At 46.5% G+C, this 17,410-nt stretch overlaps 1 protein-coding gene across 1 annotated transcript in view; it reads left to right on the forward strand.

The window, feature by feature from the left end:
• The window catches only part of SGSM1 (small G protein signaling modulator 1), a 59,352-nt gene that overhangs the window by 15,564 nt on the left and 26,378 nt on the right, over positions 1-17,410 (forward strand). The window contains exons 8-14 of the mRNA XM_063087740.1: positions 1,961-2,085; positions 5,668-5,735; positions 6,915-7,078; positions 7,262-7,394; positions 11,625-11,789; positions 13,571-13,709; positions 16,036-16,100. Coding sequence (XP_062943810.1) covers positions 1,961-2,085; positions 5,668-5,735; positions 6,915-7,078; positions 7,262-7,394; positions 11,625-11,789; positions 13,571-13,709; positions 16,036-16,100 — 859 coding nt within the window. The remainder of the gene's footprint in view (positions 1-1,960; positions 2,086-5,667; positions 5,736-6,914; positions 7,079-7,261; positions 7,395-11,624; positions 11,790-13,570; positions 13,710-16,035; positions 16,101-17,410) is intronic.

A 17,410-nucleotide genomic window follows, 5' to 3' on the forward strand; every position in this document is an offset into this window, starting at 1 on the left:
CATTTGGTCACAGAGTCAGCGTGGTGCTTGGTCTCAGCTGGGAGGAAGCAGAGAGAGAACCAGCAGCCACTCTAGCCCTGCAGCCACAGTTTCAGTCACTGGGTGACACTGACCAAGTCATTTCTCCCTCTGAGCCCAGCGTCTGCACCACAATGGGTACAAGGCCCTATTTCACTAAATCTAATGAGCCATGTATTTAAGATGCACCATTTTAAACAATCATCAAAAATTTTTAAATGCTATTTAGATTATTTAGATTATGTACAGTGTTTTTTTACTACTTGGAAATTTTAACTTCCACTTTTTGAAAGAGGTTGTTGAAACTTGTTTGAACATAGTTTTTTTTGTTTGTTTGTTTTACATCATACTTCAGTCTTATAAGAACACACAAGTGAAAATATAATTGAAATACATTAGTTAAGATATTTCTAAAGCTTCTTCACAGTTGAGTTCAATCTTCCATATCACTTTTCAACTTAATCACTGAGGCCTTTATTTTTCCACATTTCTTTTTCTGTTCAGTCAAGAGATGGGATCAATAAACTATAGCCCAAGGACCAAATGCAGCCATCCACCTGTTTTTGTAAATAAAGTTTTGTTGTTACTGGAACATGGACACAACCATTAGTTTCTGTATTGTCTATAACTGCTTTCAGGCCACAATGGCAGAACTGAGTGGATGCAACTGAGCCTAAATGACTCACAAAGCCCAAAAATATTCCCTATCTGGCCCTTTACACAAAAACGTTTGGTGACCCCTGATCCGAAAGTGTAGGAAGTGCAGCATTTCTTGCAAGAGTGTCCACTCTCATCTCTGAGATGGGTCTTAAGTCCCGTAAAGCACTTGGTTGCTGCTTTGCAAGAAAATCTGGAATTGTGTGCCTCCCTGCAGGGATGGATAATGTGGCTGCTTCACCAATATCACATCAGCGCTCCAATGCTCTGTTCCCAGCCTTTCTGTGTTCACAATAACTTTTCAGTTTAAGGCTGAATCACAGTATGATCTTTCTGAAGACATTTAAGATAGCACCTATACTCCACATGTGAAGTGACGACCGGGCAAAACTTAATAAAAGAGACAACAGTATGAACAGCTGTGACCGAGTTTGCCCACGCTCAGCCAATGCCAAGTACATCACAGTTGTGAGATGCCACTGATTATGACACATCCCCACTTCAGGTTCATTAAAATGTGAAAACACAAAATACGCGTTTTAGGATCGATGACACACTGCGATGACGTTCCCCATGGGATAATAAGCATGTGGGGTTCAACAGAGACCGTGTGTGTGGAGACTGAGTCATGCTCGGTCCGCACTTGGTGCTCAGAAGACCTTAACTGTTTGTCTCTGCTGTTCAGGTGAATTTGGTGGAGGGGCTGCCTCCTCTGTGTAAAAGGGATGGTGACATCACCCCCTCTCCACCCACTTGGGATAAAACCAAAAGGGTGAGAAGCCTGTAGGCAAATTCTGGAAAGCAAAGGGTCTGGTTTCTGGGTTGGGGGTAAGGGGGGTATTTGGGGAGGAGGCTTCTGGGTAATGTCTGTGGGATGGGATATAGAGCTTGGCTGCCACCTCTTTCTCCTTTAAGACTGGCTGAGATAAATGCCTTCTGTTTTAAAAAGGGTGACATTAAGAGAGACTACGACCCCTTCCTGGTTCTAAAGGAACTTTGGGGCAGAGCCCCTCAATCTTGAGGGAGGCATGAGTGTGGAGGTGGGGGGGTGTGCATCTTTCATAGCTGGAATCTGCAAAACCCATGCTGGAAAGTTGGCTGCAAACGGCTTTGCTTAGCATGGCCACCTGGAAGGAGGTTTAGAGCTTTCCAAATGGCCATGGCCTTGAAGGGACTAATGCAACCTCTCGATCCTGGTAATATGTGCTTGAGTCAAATGGGCCAGGGCCTCTGTTCACTGTGACTCCAGCACCATGGCCAGACCTGAGTTCTCCTCTCTCTGCAGAGGGATGACATGGAGGCTGTGCCAGGGTACTTGTCCCTGCACCAGACGGCTGACATCATGACCTTGAAGTGGACGCCCAACCAGCTGATGAATGGATCTGTGGGGGACCTGGACTATGAGAAGAGGTAGGGTACTGTGTCCCTTGTGTGTCCCCTGGGTTCCTCCATTCCCCTTGGCACAGGGAAGTTATCCTCCTGACAGGGGGAGGCTTGTGCCCTGCCTCTGCCCACTACTCTGCTGGTTGTTAGGGCCAGTTGGCACAGCCTCCTTGCAACTGTGGCCTCATGGGTAACCCAGAGACTCAGAAGGATCTGAAACTAACTGAAAGAATCTTCAGGTATAGGGGTTAGGCAATACCCTGGTCAAAACACCACCCAGAGAGAGAGAGGTCTTTACAAAGGTCTTGTAAGCCCACAAATGGCAGAATATTCCCCAGTCTCCTGTCACCCTTTCCCATTACCCAGTAGAAAAGGAGACAGGAGATGTTAGTGGGTATCTGCTCCAGGGCTGTGCTTCCTATGGTATCCGCAATTTATAAGACCCAGCAAAGGCTTTGGAGTCATGCTCGAAAAAAGTCCTGGGACAGGGGATTTCCTGCTACAATGCCTGTGTTCTAGCAAAATTAGGGAAGGCTTTAAAGAATAAAGGGATGCCTAAGTCACAGGTGTGGCCAGCCCAACCATTGCACCTTTAGGAGTCTCAGCTGTTGGTAGGGAGGAGAAGCAATGGTTTTGGCTGCTCCAAGCTCACGTCCAATCTTATTTTTCTTTTACATTTTCTTGCTTTCTTAAAAAACTTTTTATGATAAAGAATTTTTAACCTAAAAATGAACAGAACTCTGGTACCAATCACCCAGCCCTAATGGTAATCCACATATCCTCTCCCCCCTACATATTATTCTGAAGCAACATGCAGACATCATATGTTTTCATCTGTAAATATTTTAATATGCACCTCTAAAAAAGTAAGGACTTTATTTTTAAGAAATATAACCAGAACATTATTGTTGTGTTCTGTTTAATGTCAAGCCTCAGTGTGATTAACAGCAGACCTTGGAGGGATGAATAAAATTCACTAAGCTGGTCACTTCCTGTTCAGAGGTCACCATCTGTCCTCAGAGACGGTCAGTGGGAGGTACAGTTAGTCCCAGGCTGCGCCTGATTATTCAGCTACAGCCAGATTTTGGAATTTTTTTATCAGGAGATCCTCCCTGAGACACAGTGAGGGGCTGAGGAGATGCTCTTGGCCTGGGAGAGCTGGTAGGATGACCACTCTATAAGCCAGTTTGACAGTTTCTTGTAACAAACCTTTACACATGACCTAGCAATTCCACTCCTGGGGATCTACCCAAGAGAAATGAAAATTGATGTCCACACTGAAATTTATACACAAATGTTCATAATGGCATTATTCATAAAAGCCCCAAACTGCAAACAACCCAAATGTCCATCGACTGAAGAATGGATAGACAAAATGTGGTCTCTCCATGCAACAGAATATTATTTGTCCATAAAAAGGCATAAAGTGCCGATACACGCTGCAACATGGATGAACCTTGAAAACGTTATGCTAAGTGAAAGAAGCCAGCCGCAGAAGGCCACATATAGTAGGATTCCATTTAGGTGAAATATCCAGAAAAGGCAAATCTATAGAGTCAGAAAGCAGATTAGTGTTTGTCTAGAGCTGGAGGAGAAAATAAAGGACAGACTGCCAACATGCAAGAGGGATCTCTTGGGAGTGACAGAAATGTTCTACAACTGGATCGTGGTGATGGTTGCCCAATGTATACATTTATTCATCAAACTCATCAAACTGTACACTTACAGTGAGTGAATTTTATGGTATGTAAATTATACCTTAATAGAGCTGTTAAAACATGTAAAACAAAAACAGAAGCTTAGCTCTTTCTTCTTCTCATCTGAATGACCTTGGGCAATCAGCTTTATCTCCCTGAGCCTCAGTTTATTCATCTGTGAAACGGAGATGTAGTAGTGTAAACTCTGAGTAGGCATGCAGGGAGGATTCAGTGAAAAAATGCATGTAAAGCCCGTAGCAGGAAACCTGGCACCTGGAGAGGGCCCTCAGTCATGGGGGTTGCTGACATTACTTCCATGGATCCAAAGGCACTGTGGCCACAGAGCTCTTCCATGCTGGCAGCTGGGGGTGGTTGGAGAGTTGCTTTGTTTACTGGGCATCCCCAGGGCTCAGCATTCACTATTCACTCTGAACACTCTCTTTGCATCATGTAGAAGTAAGTGAAACCAAGCCCCTCTCTGGGTGTTCAGCACCCTTTGGGGAGTTAGAGGAAAAAACGGACAATTGCAACCCTGTGTGGCAGGCGCACGGGGCTGTGGGAGCCCAGGGAAGGGCACACTGGCTAGACTGGGCACGTGAGGGGCTCAGCGGAGGCTGCCATTCTTGTGCACTTGACTGTCCTCGGTCTTTTTCACTTCTACGAACCTGGTGAGGCTGATTCTGGTACAGACCTGGGCAGGAAGGAGTTTCAAACTTCTCATTTCACAGCCAGGGAAACTGAGGCCCAGAAGGAAGTAGGAACTGGCTCAAGGTAGGTGGCCAAAGTGGGATTTGAATACTGTCTGACATTGAAGCCTGTGTTAGTTTGGGTCTGCCACGAAGCAGGTGCCAAGATAGGATTGGACAAGCAGGAGATTTATTGGGGAAGCACATGTTCAGGGTAAGGGAGGGGCAGGAATAGAAAGAGAGGCTCAGACCACCACGATGTGAAGGGCAAGGGAAAGGAAGGAGGTCAGGCAAGAAGAGTCTCGGACACAGCACAGCTCTGAGAACCTTTGGCCAGACCAATGGGAAGTCCCCAATTGACTGTTGACTGTTACAAGAGTCCCTTGTCCCATAGGAATGGGCTCATGCCAACACCCCCGCATGCTCAGTTCCTGGCTGGGAGCAGCCCCAAAGAATCATGGCTTTGGTGCGAACATTGTGGTAGATCCTAGATCCAGAGCGGTGGCTTCTGAAGTTGTCTGTCAACTCTGCTCCCCATGACAAGGTCTCCTGAAGGAGATCTGAGTGGCACATTCCCGTGGTTGCCACAAAGCCAAGTTCCTGTGGCCTCCACCTCCCATTGTGTTCTGATCGGAAAAGCAATTTGTTTCAGGACAGCATTAGGTTTTGAGCTGGAAATGGAAACAATTAAATTAATAATCACTGTGACCATTTCCCAAGTACTTTTTTTTCATGTATCAGCTCTGTGTTGAAGCCTTCAAATATGTGATTCTGTTTAATTTTCACAGCAACACTCGCGGTAGTTTTAGTCCCAATTTTATAGATGAGGAAAGTGAGGCTCAGAGAAGCCCTTGGCTGATGCTGCTGGGATCCGTAAAGTCAAGGCTGCAGGGTGGCTATTCTAGCTCCTGCCTATGGTGGCCTGGAGTTAGGGAATGAGTTAGTTGAGACAAAGTCAGTGACCTAAGCACTTGCTCACATGAACAGCCTCACCTCAGCTATATAGACTGGGGGTAGGGGAGGGTGGTTCCCTTGGAAAGTTGGGGTGCTGGGACCAGAAGAAGGTGAGATAGAGTCTGGGCAGGCTGGGACACAGATATTGGGGACAGGTGGGTCCTGGCGAGAAGGGTGAAGGAGCCTGTGGTGTGGTCTCCTGGCCTCCTGAGCCCCTTCCCACAGTGAGGTAGGTAGGCATCCTGCAAGCCTAACGCTTCCTCCCCTTCTAGTGTCTACTGGGACTATGCCATGACCATCCGCTTGGAGGAGATTGTCTACCTGCACTGCCACCAGCAAGGTAGAGATTGTGGGGACAGCAGGGGGCTGGGTGTTCCTCTTGGATCCCTGTGTTCCTCTACTCCTGCCCATTTGTTAGCATCATGAGGCAATGTATGAGCATCTCATATTACATGCAATCTCAGGCAAGTGACTTCACCTGTCTGAGCCTTGGTTTCCTCATCTGTAAAATGGGGATCACAACAGCACCTTCTCATGAGGTTGTTGTGAAGATCAAGTGATGTATGTTATGGGCTCAGCATCAAACCCATGGTGTTAGTTGCTGACACCTGTTGAGCATTTATAATGTGCCAAGCACAGTGCTGAGTATTCACATGCATGTTATTTAATCGTCCCAACAACCCAGTGGTAGGGGTGACACCATTCCCATTTTAGAGGTGAGGAAGCAGCATGGCACAAAGTCAGACAGCTTGTATGCTCCTGAGCCTGAACTCAACCCAGGTCTTTGTGACTCCAAAGTCAGGTCCCTGAACATCTGGGATCAGTAACAGCAGTACTCCTTTAAAGCTGGAAGGTAAAGTCAGAACAAGCAGAGGGACATCCTGCTTTACAAAACAAGTGGTCTGTGCCTTGCCAAGGCACAAAACACAGTGGCTTAATCCTTTTAAATGAGACAGACATGGGTGCATATCCAGGCTCTGCCACTCATCAGCTGTGTGGCCTTGGGGAAGTTACTTAACCTCTCTGAGCACCAGTTTCATTATTTGTAAAATAGGCAATAATAGATATGAGTCATAGGGCTTTTGTGAGTATTACAATAAGACAGTGCCTTTAGTGTGCTTGTATACAGTAAGTACTCAATATGTGCTAGCTAGAATCAACTACTGCCCTGAAAAGCCTCCATACAGAAATAGTTCAGGTAGATTTGTAAAGGATTTTTGAGGAGCGTAGGGTGTTTGGGGGCATCTTTTTTCTGTGCTAGGTAAATTTAGGGGGCCAACTACACTCTTTTTTACCTTGTCCCATAGTTCCTTAATCAGAGATGGATGGTGGCTGGGATGAGAGGTACTCAGGGGACGTAAAAACTACCCTGGCCTTTTGCCCAGCTTCTCCTAGAACTCCAGAGCAGGACCCCTAGATCTGGCTTGGCACCCGAGGGGATGTGTTTGCAGGGAGGGTCCTGTCACCATGCCTCAAAATGACTTCCTGCTGGGTCTTCTCTGGCTGATCGTGGTGGCAGTGGACAGCGGCGGGACAGTGGTGTTGGTCAGCCAGGACGGGATCCAGAGGCCACCCTTCCGCTTCCCCAAGGGTGGGCACCTCCTGCAATTCCTCTCGTGCCTGGAGAATGGGCTACTCCCTCATGGGCAGCTGGACCCGCCACTGTGGTCCCAGCGGGGGAAGGTGAGTGATCATAGGGGCCCAGGGAGGCTGGGGTGGGGGCCAGTCATGGGGACTGGTCACTCTTGCCTGTGTGCCCTTATGTGGCTTTGTGGACTCATGCACTCCCCACCAAGCCCCTCGGGGTGTACAGGTTGTGGGGACAGGTATGTCCTAGGGACCTTGCATTGGGACATGTTCTTTCAGGGCAAAGTGTTTCCCAAACTGCGCAAACGAAGCCCTCAGGGTTCTTCCGAGTCCACATCTTCAGACAAGGAAGAGGACGAGGCCACAGACTATGTGTTCAGGATCATCTACCCCGGCATGCAGTCTGAATTTGGTAAGCCGCCCTGTCCCTGGGCCCCAGGGATCCATGTGCTAACTGATCCTAAAATCGACTCCAGGTGTTTGGCACTGGAAGATGTGAAGTCTGGATTTTGGGGCCAGCAGGGGACCTGGGATCAGTATGTCAGTAGTTTGGCAGCCTTGATTTCCCCCCAAATGAGAACAAATAATCACTCTACTTAGCTAAAAAAGATGCCAGTCAGTGGGAGGTAGCATGCAGTAATGGCAATGGCATGGGCTCTGGAATTCTGGAGGATCTTGGGTAAGTCACTTCACCATCTGTGCCTCAGTTTTCTCATCGGCAAAATGGGGATGTCTGTTGCACCTATTTTATAGGGTTGTTGTGAGGATTAAATGAGATAAGGCATTTGGCATGCAGGGAACATTCAAATGTTAGCTGCTATCACATAGTTGTTGTTATTGTAAGGATTCAAAGAGATAATGAGGTGATCAATGTAAAGCCCATGGAATAAGGCCTTGCACACAGTAGGCCGTCAGTAAGTGGTAATAAGAGGGGAAGTAATGCCCTACGCGCTAGCACACGAGATGATGATAGGCGTCAGTCTGCCTGGTGACTGCCATGGAATAGATGCTTAGCTAATGGAAACTGTTACTATTAAGATTATCATTATCATGGGGCTACGGTGAGGATTCAATAAATTAATATTTGAGGAGTACTCGGAAGGGGCCTGGCACTTATTAAGTGTTGTATGTTTGTCTGTTAAACAAATCTATACGAGTTACAGGTTCTTTCTGCTCACCTCATTTTATTTAACCCTCAGCAGCCCTGTTGTTCCCATTCAATGGATAATGGATCTGAACCTCCTTTTGCTTAAGTGACCACATGCTGGGCAGTGAGGGACTCACTGAGAGGAGATGTCCTCCTCAGCAAGTTTGGACTAATTGTGCCAGGCCATTTAATGCCCTGTCTCTCATCCCCCACTGAGTCGGATCTGGGTGTGGGGCAGGCTTGGCAGTAAGATCTTATGTGGCTCGGGTTAGCCTATGTTTTCACCTGTCATAGTGCTTTGTGACCAGCTAGTAGCAAAGCCTCATGTTTCTGTGTCACTTAACTGCTACAGAGTGTCCTGAAGTTTTCATTACCACATTTGTCCAGTATCAGGGTTTGAAGCCCTCCCAACCTCTCTGTGGTACCAGGGCTCACACAGCCCTTGCCCAATACCAAGGCTGTTCCAGCTCCAACACTGAAAAGGCTCCATTCTTTAGGGTGAAATCCCCTAGGATGCTGGGCCAGCTTCTGTTCTGTTTCCCAAGAACCTGGACTTCCCACTCTTGTGAAAACTGACATTAATTAAGACACCCCACTAGAGAGCTGGTTAATTAGAGAGGGCCAGATCTCTTACTGCCTTCCCAGGAAACTCTTTCCACAGTTTCTCATCCAGCAAATAGTTTGTACACTCTTGCTGGGAGCCAGGCTGGGTCCTGTATGTTTTATTTACTTGGGTACTATCCATATTATCCTCTTGTGGGTTGACGTGAGCCAGCAGAACAGACGCCAGCTGCGCCCACCCACACCCTCCGGTATTTCCCATTCTGTACATGCCATTCGACTGCCAGCTCCCTGCCTCAGTGTCTCTTTGCCTGGGGGATGTGGGGGGGGACATGTTCTGTCTACCAGGGTCCCTTCTGCACATGGGTGGGGCATCAAGGAATCATGCCTCCCTGGAGCAACCCTCAGCCCATGACTGACAGCAGTTGGCATATAAATACGCCAGCTCCCTCACCCCCCTGAAATGTACGCTCTGTGTCTCCCACAGATGCCCCAGGAGATGAAGCATGGTTGCCTCTAGTAGTAACTTGCTTGGTAACTAACCCTTTACTCTCTGCCTTCCCGTCCCTGTCTCACTTCACCTCTCCCATACCGGTGCTTCTTGGGAACACCTCCCAAATAAACTACTTGCACTTGCATCCTTGTCTGCCTTTGAGGGAACCCCAACAAAGTCCGTTTATTTAGAACAGGGCTTCTCAACCTTAGCACTGCTGACATTTCATTGTAAGGAGCTGTCCTGTGCACTGTAGGGTGCTGAGCAGCATCCCTGGTCTCCACCCACTAGAAGCCAAGTAGCAAACCCACCCCCCTGAGTCGTAACAACCGGAAGTGCCTGCAGAGCCAACTGTCCTCTGGGGAGCAAAATTGCCCCGGGTGGAGGAAAGAATACATCATATCCCGCTCTGCCACTGCAGTATGGTCAAGTGACTCATGATTTATAAAATACCTGGCCACCTGGTGTGGGGCCTGATACCTGGCAGGTGCTCAGTGAGCCATAGCAGGTGTCATTTATTGAGTGCTGCCATGTGTCAGGCTCACTTCTGTACTGTCACCATGTCTTAACTCATTTCATCCCCACCATAGCCCTCCCTCAGACAGGTACCATTGTTATCATCATCCCCCATTTTGCTGAGGAGGAAACTGAGGCACAGATAGGTTAAGCCACTGGTTCACACAGCTAATTCTTGGCATTGCTGAGATCTGCACTCAGGTGAGAGCACTGTGTTTTTACCACCTTCATCCTCAAAGTCAAATTCAACCTACGTGGAAATGGTGACCCCATTCTTGGTTGGTTTTCTTAGGGGCCTGAGCCACTTGAGGTTAACAAAAACAATCTTCCTATGGTTTTCGTCTGTGAGAGGTCTGACATCTTCTAAGAAGTAGTTCCTAAATCAGAAGTCAACAAACCCCTTCCCGTGGGCCAAATTTGACCCACTATCTGTTTTTATAAATAAAGTTTTATTAGAATGCAGCCACATCCATTCACTTACATATTGTCTGTGGCTGTTTTCATGCCACAACAGCAGAGATGCATAGTGACAGAGATTGTATGGCCCATAAAATAAAAAAATATTTACTATCTGGCACTTTACAGGAAACAGTTTGCAGATGCCTGCCTTAAATAATAAAAGAATTTCACCCTGTGGGAGGGAAGATGTGGCCGTAGATAGTTCTATGCAACCCTTCTGTCTTATCACCCCTGTCTTGGGTGATTTCCTTGGTTCTTTGCCTGCCCCATGTCCACTGAGGTGACAAAGGTAAGTTCTAAAATATTTAAGCAGCTTCACAGTCAGATAGGGGCACTTTCAGATTCCTCTGTTGCTGAGATGGTCTCTGTACTGTCTATAATCGTAGCCACAAGCTCCATGTGGCTACTGAGTGCTTGAAATGTGGTTGTGCAAATTGAGATGTGCTGTAAGTGTAAAGTACACACCAGTTTTGAAGACTTTGTATAAAATAAGTAGAATATCTCATTAATAACTTTACATGATTGATTATATGCTAAAATGATAACATTTTGGATATACTGGGTTAAACAAAATACGTAGTTGGAATTAGTTTCACATGCTTCTTCTTACATTTTTAATGTGGCTACTAGAAAACTTCAAATTGCGTTATGTGGCTCCATTATATTTCTATTGGATGGTGCTGTTCTAGTGCAGGGTTTTTCAACCTCAGCACTGTTGACCTGTTGGGATGAAAAATCCTTTGTGTAAGGGGCTGTCCTGTGCATTATAGGATGTTGAGTAGCATCCCTGGTGTCCAGCAGCATCTGGCTAATCCCCAAGTTGTGACAACCAAAAATGTCTCCAGACATCACCAAAACTTCCCAGTTGAAAATGTATGGTGTGAGGAGACTACAGCCGATGGAAAATCAGCTGAGGTTTTGAGTATGAGGGGGTATGAGTAGGATCTCAGGGTCAAATGCCCTGAGTTGGAATCTTGGCTCCACACTTATTAGCTGGGTAGTCTTGGGCATGTTGCTTAAACTCTGTGGCTCAGATTTTTAGTCTGTAAAAGGGGATAATGATAGTGCCTGCACTCACTAAGCAATAGATGTTGTTTGTAGAAAGAGAAGGGAGACTTCAGGCAAAAAGAACAGATATGCCATTTACTACCTGGCAGGGCTTTGTTTGGGTGATTAAGTTGTGTTGTCATTCCAAGCCTCAGTTTTTTCTTCTACAAAATGGGAAAAGAAATACATCCCTTGCAAGGTCACTAAGGACAATAAGGCAAACAAACCCCTGTCTAGCCCAGCACCCAGCACATAGCAGGCACATTATAAATACCAGCATTCTTTCTTCCTCTAATCAATCACAGCAGCAGGGCAGGAGAAGGGTTTGAGCCCCAAGGAATTGGTTCTTCCAGCCATCTCAGTGTCCTGCCCACTTCCAACCTTACACTTCACCGGTTCTTTTTATTTTGTGTCTCAAGTTGCCCCCAACCTCTTGGGCAGCACTGCCCCTGTCTCCGTGGGCCCTGACTGGATGATGGTTCCTGGAGGCCAGTCCATGCTGGTGGTGGCCAGGGGGACTCGGTGGGCACAAACCAGATGGGACACCACCCTCCCCACAGCAAGCCCGAAGGAGCAGCCCCCCAGTAATGTCTGGGCTCCCCTCTTCCCCAGGGGCTGGGTGCCAGCCACCTCTGCCATGTTGTCATTTGAGTCTTGGTTCTGAGGGAGAGGGAGGCAGAAGACAAAATGACACCCTTGTGCTGTCTACCTTCACCCTGCAGAAGGCAGCTGGGAGTGTTGTGGGTTCAATAGCAAAGGGATCCACTGGGGATTTCTGCATGGGAGTGAGGGGCTGGGATAGAGGCAAAGTTGCTATACCTGAACTAAACTGCTCATGCTTCCCTGAGATTGTCTAAGACCTGGGGATGTTTTTCTAGGACATTTTACAGGGGCTTGCTGGTTTTTCTTGGCCAGCTCATTGATGAATCTCCAGGGAGAGGAATAGTGTAACAAGCCATATTTAGTGGCCGCAAGAACCATATTCTGTAGGCAGCTTTCCATTCTGTCCATGGGTAGCAGCTGACCCTGTCAACCGCTCAGCTCTGATGACAAGTGAGTCCAGGTGCACAACTCCCCCTCCCCTTGGAGCCCAATGGAAGAGGCAAGTTATTATTAATTGTCCTTGCAGGGCCATGGCATATGGGGAAAATATGCACCTCTCAATTTCCTAGAGCAGGGATTAGAAAACTATGGCCCATGAGCCAAATCCAGCCTTGTTCTGTACAGCTGATGATCTAAGAATGTTTTTATATTTTTAAATGAGTGAAAAAAATCAAAAGAAGAATATTTTGTGATGTGAAATTGATATGAAATTCACATTTCAGTGTCCATTAAAAAGTTTAATTGGAACATACCAATGCTCATTTGCTTACATTTTGTTTATGGCTACTTTTGCACTACAGTAGAGTTGAGCAGGTATGATAGAGACCAAATGGCTCACAACCCCTAAAATATTTACCACCTGGCCCTTTACAGAAAACGTTTACATAGTCCTGTTCTAGAGAAAGGAAACGCACCAATCTAGAACTGCCAAGATACAGAAAGTTTACTATGGAAATTGTAATGCATATGTCACCAGGATGTTTTTTATGAAGATTTACAGACACTGCAGTTTCACAAAGCTGGGAAAGAAAAATATAAGGGAAAATATGAGTGCTACATCCTGGGAGCTGTTGGTCAGGAATCACTTCATCAGGGTCTCTCAAATGTGGCTGCTGTATCAAAACTGTTTTAAAAATACAGATTTGACGGCTCTGTCTTCAGGAGATTTTAATTCAGTAGGCCAGGGGAGAGGGACAGGCTTACGGCTTGTTAACAAGCCTTCTGTGTGGTTCTGGGGTGGTTGCCAATCTGTTTGAGACTCGCTTGGTGGACAGACTGTGTGTTCAGCACCACGGACAGGGCCCACGCCCTCCTCCCTCAGCAGCATGGATTCCACTGGGTCTGGGGGCTCGAAGCCATAAGCCTTCCCCAGAAGCACCCATCAGGCTCCCCGTCCTTCCTGCAGCATCCTGTGAGCACAACTAGATGACAACATGGTGAGGCTTGGCCTACTGCTCTGGGATTGGGCCTGTTTTCTTGGTTCTGGTCTCTATCTCTGTTATCTTCCTTTCTCTTCTGTTGTCATCAGCTTTGCTCATCTGCTTGGGCCCCCAAATGTTGGTGGTGGCTTTCGTTGGATTGGATGGGTCCAAGGACCTAGGCCAGACTATGACCAGGGTTGCTGTTTCCTACTGTCACATTCGGGGTCTTTCCTATCCCTGTGCTGGACTGAGGGTGAGCTGCTTGCTTTGGGGTGAGGTTTCTATGACCCACACAGGCTTAACCAGGGCTCTTTATTTGCTCCTTTTTTAACATACCACAGTCCCACAGGATCTGATGGATGTCTCCGTGAGCAACCTCCCACCCCTATGGCAACCCAGTCCCCGGAAATCCTCCTGCTCATCCTGTTCACAGAGTGGCTCAGCCAATGGCAGCTCAACCAATGGCTGCAGCCATGAGAGGTATGAGGGGCTTGAACTGTAGATAGAGGGAACTGAAGGATTTACCAAAGATTTGTGGTGCCCATTTCTTGGCCTGCACTGAATTCAGAGGAGCAAACAGAGGCTATGGAATCAACCAAACCCAGGTTAAATATTGGCCTTCTGAAGTCCTAGCTGTTGGAACTTACATCTATCAGTCAGGGTAAACGAAGTTATGATGTCACAGTAACAAACAGTTCTGAAGTCACAGTGGCTTTTTACAGCAAGATTTATTTATCATGCATGCTGTGTGTCTATCATGGGTCAGTTGGGAGCATTGCTTTCTCCACATTAAAGGGCCTGGCTGATGGAGCAGCCACCATCTTTGATGTTGCCAGTCACAGTGACAGAGGGAAAGGTAGCTCTGGAGGGGCTTGAATCAACAAGTGTTACATCCAAAAGAGGCACATGTCATTTCCTCTCACAACTCATCAGCCCCACCTACGAAGGGCCAGGAAGTGCAGCCCTACCATATGCCTGGAAACCAGAAGCCAGAAATATTACTTAATGACAACCACATACATCTCAGTTTGCTCCTCTACAAAGTGTATGTCTAATCTATATGACTATGGTAAGGAACAAATCAAATAATGATTTAAATAGGCCAGCATGTGGTACCTGGCACATGATAATGTTCAATAAATGACTCTTCTTGTTTTATTGTATGAAGTTAAATCTCAAGTTCATCTCTCTCCTTGCCCATAGAGTTGTTGTCTCTTTTGAACTACTAAGCTAGTTTGTGAGACTGGTCTTGTTTCCCACTGGCCCAGCCTGGCCTGGGAGAATGGAATCCTTTTGTAAGATTTAAGGGGTGGGGGCCTGCATCAAATTTTTAAAGTCACCTACCCCCAGGCTTCTCAATTGTGGTCTAAACCAGCATCATTACCTGGGCAGATTCTCAGTCCCTCATCCCAAACCTACTGAAACAGAATCTGTATTTAACACAATCCTAAGATCATGTGTTTACTTTTAATTTTGAGATGCACTGATATAACTGGAGATACTCAAACTTTAATGTGCATAAGTATCACCTGGGGGAGGTAGCAAAACACCGGTTCCTGGATTACTTCCTAGAGGTCCTGACTAGGTAGGTCTGTGCAGGGCCCAGGAATCCACATGTTGGAGAAACCCCAAATGACTCTTGGTCTGGTGGTCCATGGACCACTGAGAAATACTGCTCTAACCCAGTGCCTCCTCTTATAGCATCTGCTTACACACTTGTAGTGATGGGGAGCTCACTATCTTGCAGAAAGCCAAGCCCACTATAGGACAGCTGTCAGTGTGTGGCTGTTCTTATGTAACCTGAGCAAGTCTCAGCCTCACCAACCTGAGAGCACAAAGGGCGACACGTTAATGTTTAATGTCGTCATGTGCATAGCTCGAGGATTTCAGCTGCACTCCCTCCCCAGTCTACCTGGCTTTTTCTGAGACATCCTCAGAATAAATATGCAGATATTCTTCTATCCTGTCCTCTGCAAGAATTCACAGCACTGCTTTTCAGCAGTTTTTGTTTTCTCAAAAAATGCGGGGCCTTACCCCCTCTCCTTTTTAAGCCAAAAAAGCCCCCAAATTTTCCATGCAAGGAGGCATCAACTACTTTGCAATCAGCCAGACTCTGGATCCCAGGTTGGCTCAGTTTGGTCCAGCTGCTTCACTTTAGAAGTCAGAACTCTTACTGAAAGTGAGAGAAACTCACTTCAGACTGGTTCAACTAAAAAAGAAAAATTGTTGGTATAACTGAGAAGTTCAGAGACACAATGGCTTCAGGCATGGCTGGATCCAGATGCTCACAACAGGAATCTCATTCTGATTTTTCAGCTCTTTGCTCTACTTAACTCTACAATGGTTTCATTCTCAGGCAGGCCCTTCCTATGCAGTGACAAAAGTGACTCCCGGCAGCCACTGCCATATATCCCACTGGCTAAGAAACTCAAGCAGAAAAATGAATGTGTTTCCTAGTAGTTCTAACAAAAGTCCCAGGGCTCATTCTCATTGGCCCATGTTGTGTCACATCTCTGACTCAGTCACTATGACTCCAGCCTGGGTCATGTATTGTGTAGAGTCATTCCCATCCAAATCACAGGAACATGAAGTTATGGAAGGGATGACTCCTCAAAGGGGAATTGGGGCACTGATAACAAAAGGGGCAATGATGCTGTGTGGGTAGAAATCATAGCAGCCCTCTCTACAGTCCCCTGACTGGCTGATGTTAATCTGCCCTCTAGAAATAACAAGTTGTGCTCCTCTCCAGAAAACCTGTGATGTGTGTGGATCTGTTCTAAGCATCTTCCTCTTTCTCTACCTGCAGGGCTCCTCTGAAACTTCTCTGTGACAATATGAAGTACCAGATCCTTTCCAGAGCCTTCTATGGATGTGCGTATAGGTCTTCATTGACAGTATGGTCTACCAAGGAGCTTTTATTGAGTGTCTGCTGTATGCCAGCAATATCAGGGGAAGGATCCTGGCTCTGGAGTTTGAACCTCTCCTTCTCTATTTCCTAGATGTCTGGTTTTGGTGAAATTACATTAACCTCTCTGAACCTCGACTTTCTCATCTACAGATTGGGGATAAATTTTAGCTCTGGGTCCTAAGAGACGGCAGTGAGCAATGGAGCCCCTTGGGAGCAGGGATTTGGTTTAATCAGCACTGCATCCCAGGGCCCACTTTGGACAATTTGTTTTCAGGATTGAATGAGAAGCACGTACAAAGCCCCTAGAACCTAATATTGCATATAGTTGCTCAATAAATGTCAGTTCAGTTCTCCTGTGTGCAAAATTAGAAGAGTAAGGTGGCCTGATTCATTCCCCAAAATTTAAAGATTAAATTCCTAATACAGATATTCTGATCCCTATTTAACAGATGAGAACTAAGGCACAGAGAGGTGAATTGACTTGTCCAACATCATACAGCTGACAAGCAGCCGAGCTGGGACTCAAACCCTGGTCTGCCTGATTCCAAAGGCTTTGTTTTTTCCTCTTTAATATGTTCACTCTTAGCAGGTTTTATTTCCCCAGCCTCATAGTAGAGAGGGAGAGATAAAACATGTGTATTTAGGGATTCTAAAAAGTCTTAATACAACCTACATGGGCTTGTGAAATAGCAGTGCAGGTTATATCCCTGGGTGCCTGGAGAGGCAGGGAAAGCTTAAGCTCCACTAGGTTGAGGTTTCGCCTTTTTCTATTGCCACCTATCCTCAGTGGCTAATACAGGGCCTGGAATGAAGCAGGCACTGGGCAAGTATTTATTGGACCCAAATGGAAGATCCTCCTGGAGGAAGGGATGGGGGTCAAGATAGGTCTGGAATGATGTCGTCAGATGATATGGCTCATCCCCGATGGAGATTGAGAGCCAAAATTTAAAGCCAGGTGACCTTGGTTCAAATCCCAACTCCACCCTTTCCAGCAATGTGACTTGGGTAAGTGACATAACAAGTCTGTGCTTTGATTTCCTCATCTATAAGATGGAGATAATAATAGAACCTGCTTCATAGGGTTGTGGTGAGAATTAAATGAGTTATGTGAACTCTGGGAACAGCTTCTTGGCATGTAGTATGTGCCATGTAAATGTTAGCTATTGTACTGTCATCATTGTCATCGTTATTACAGTTAGCCCCATTGTTGGTAGAGGTGAGTCCTCGGGCTTCAGAAGGTCCAGGGTTCTCTCTGGGAACTGAGGATGGGATG

This window comes from Cynocephalus volans, chromosome 2 (genome assembly GCF_027409185.1).
Source record: "Cynocephalus volans isolate mCynVol1 chromosome 2, mCynVol1.pri, whole genome shotgun sequence".
NCBI lineage: Eukaryota > Metazoa > Chordata > Mammalia > Dermoptera > Cynocephalidae > Cynocephalus > Cynocephalus volans.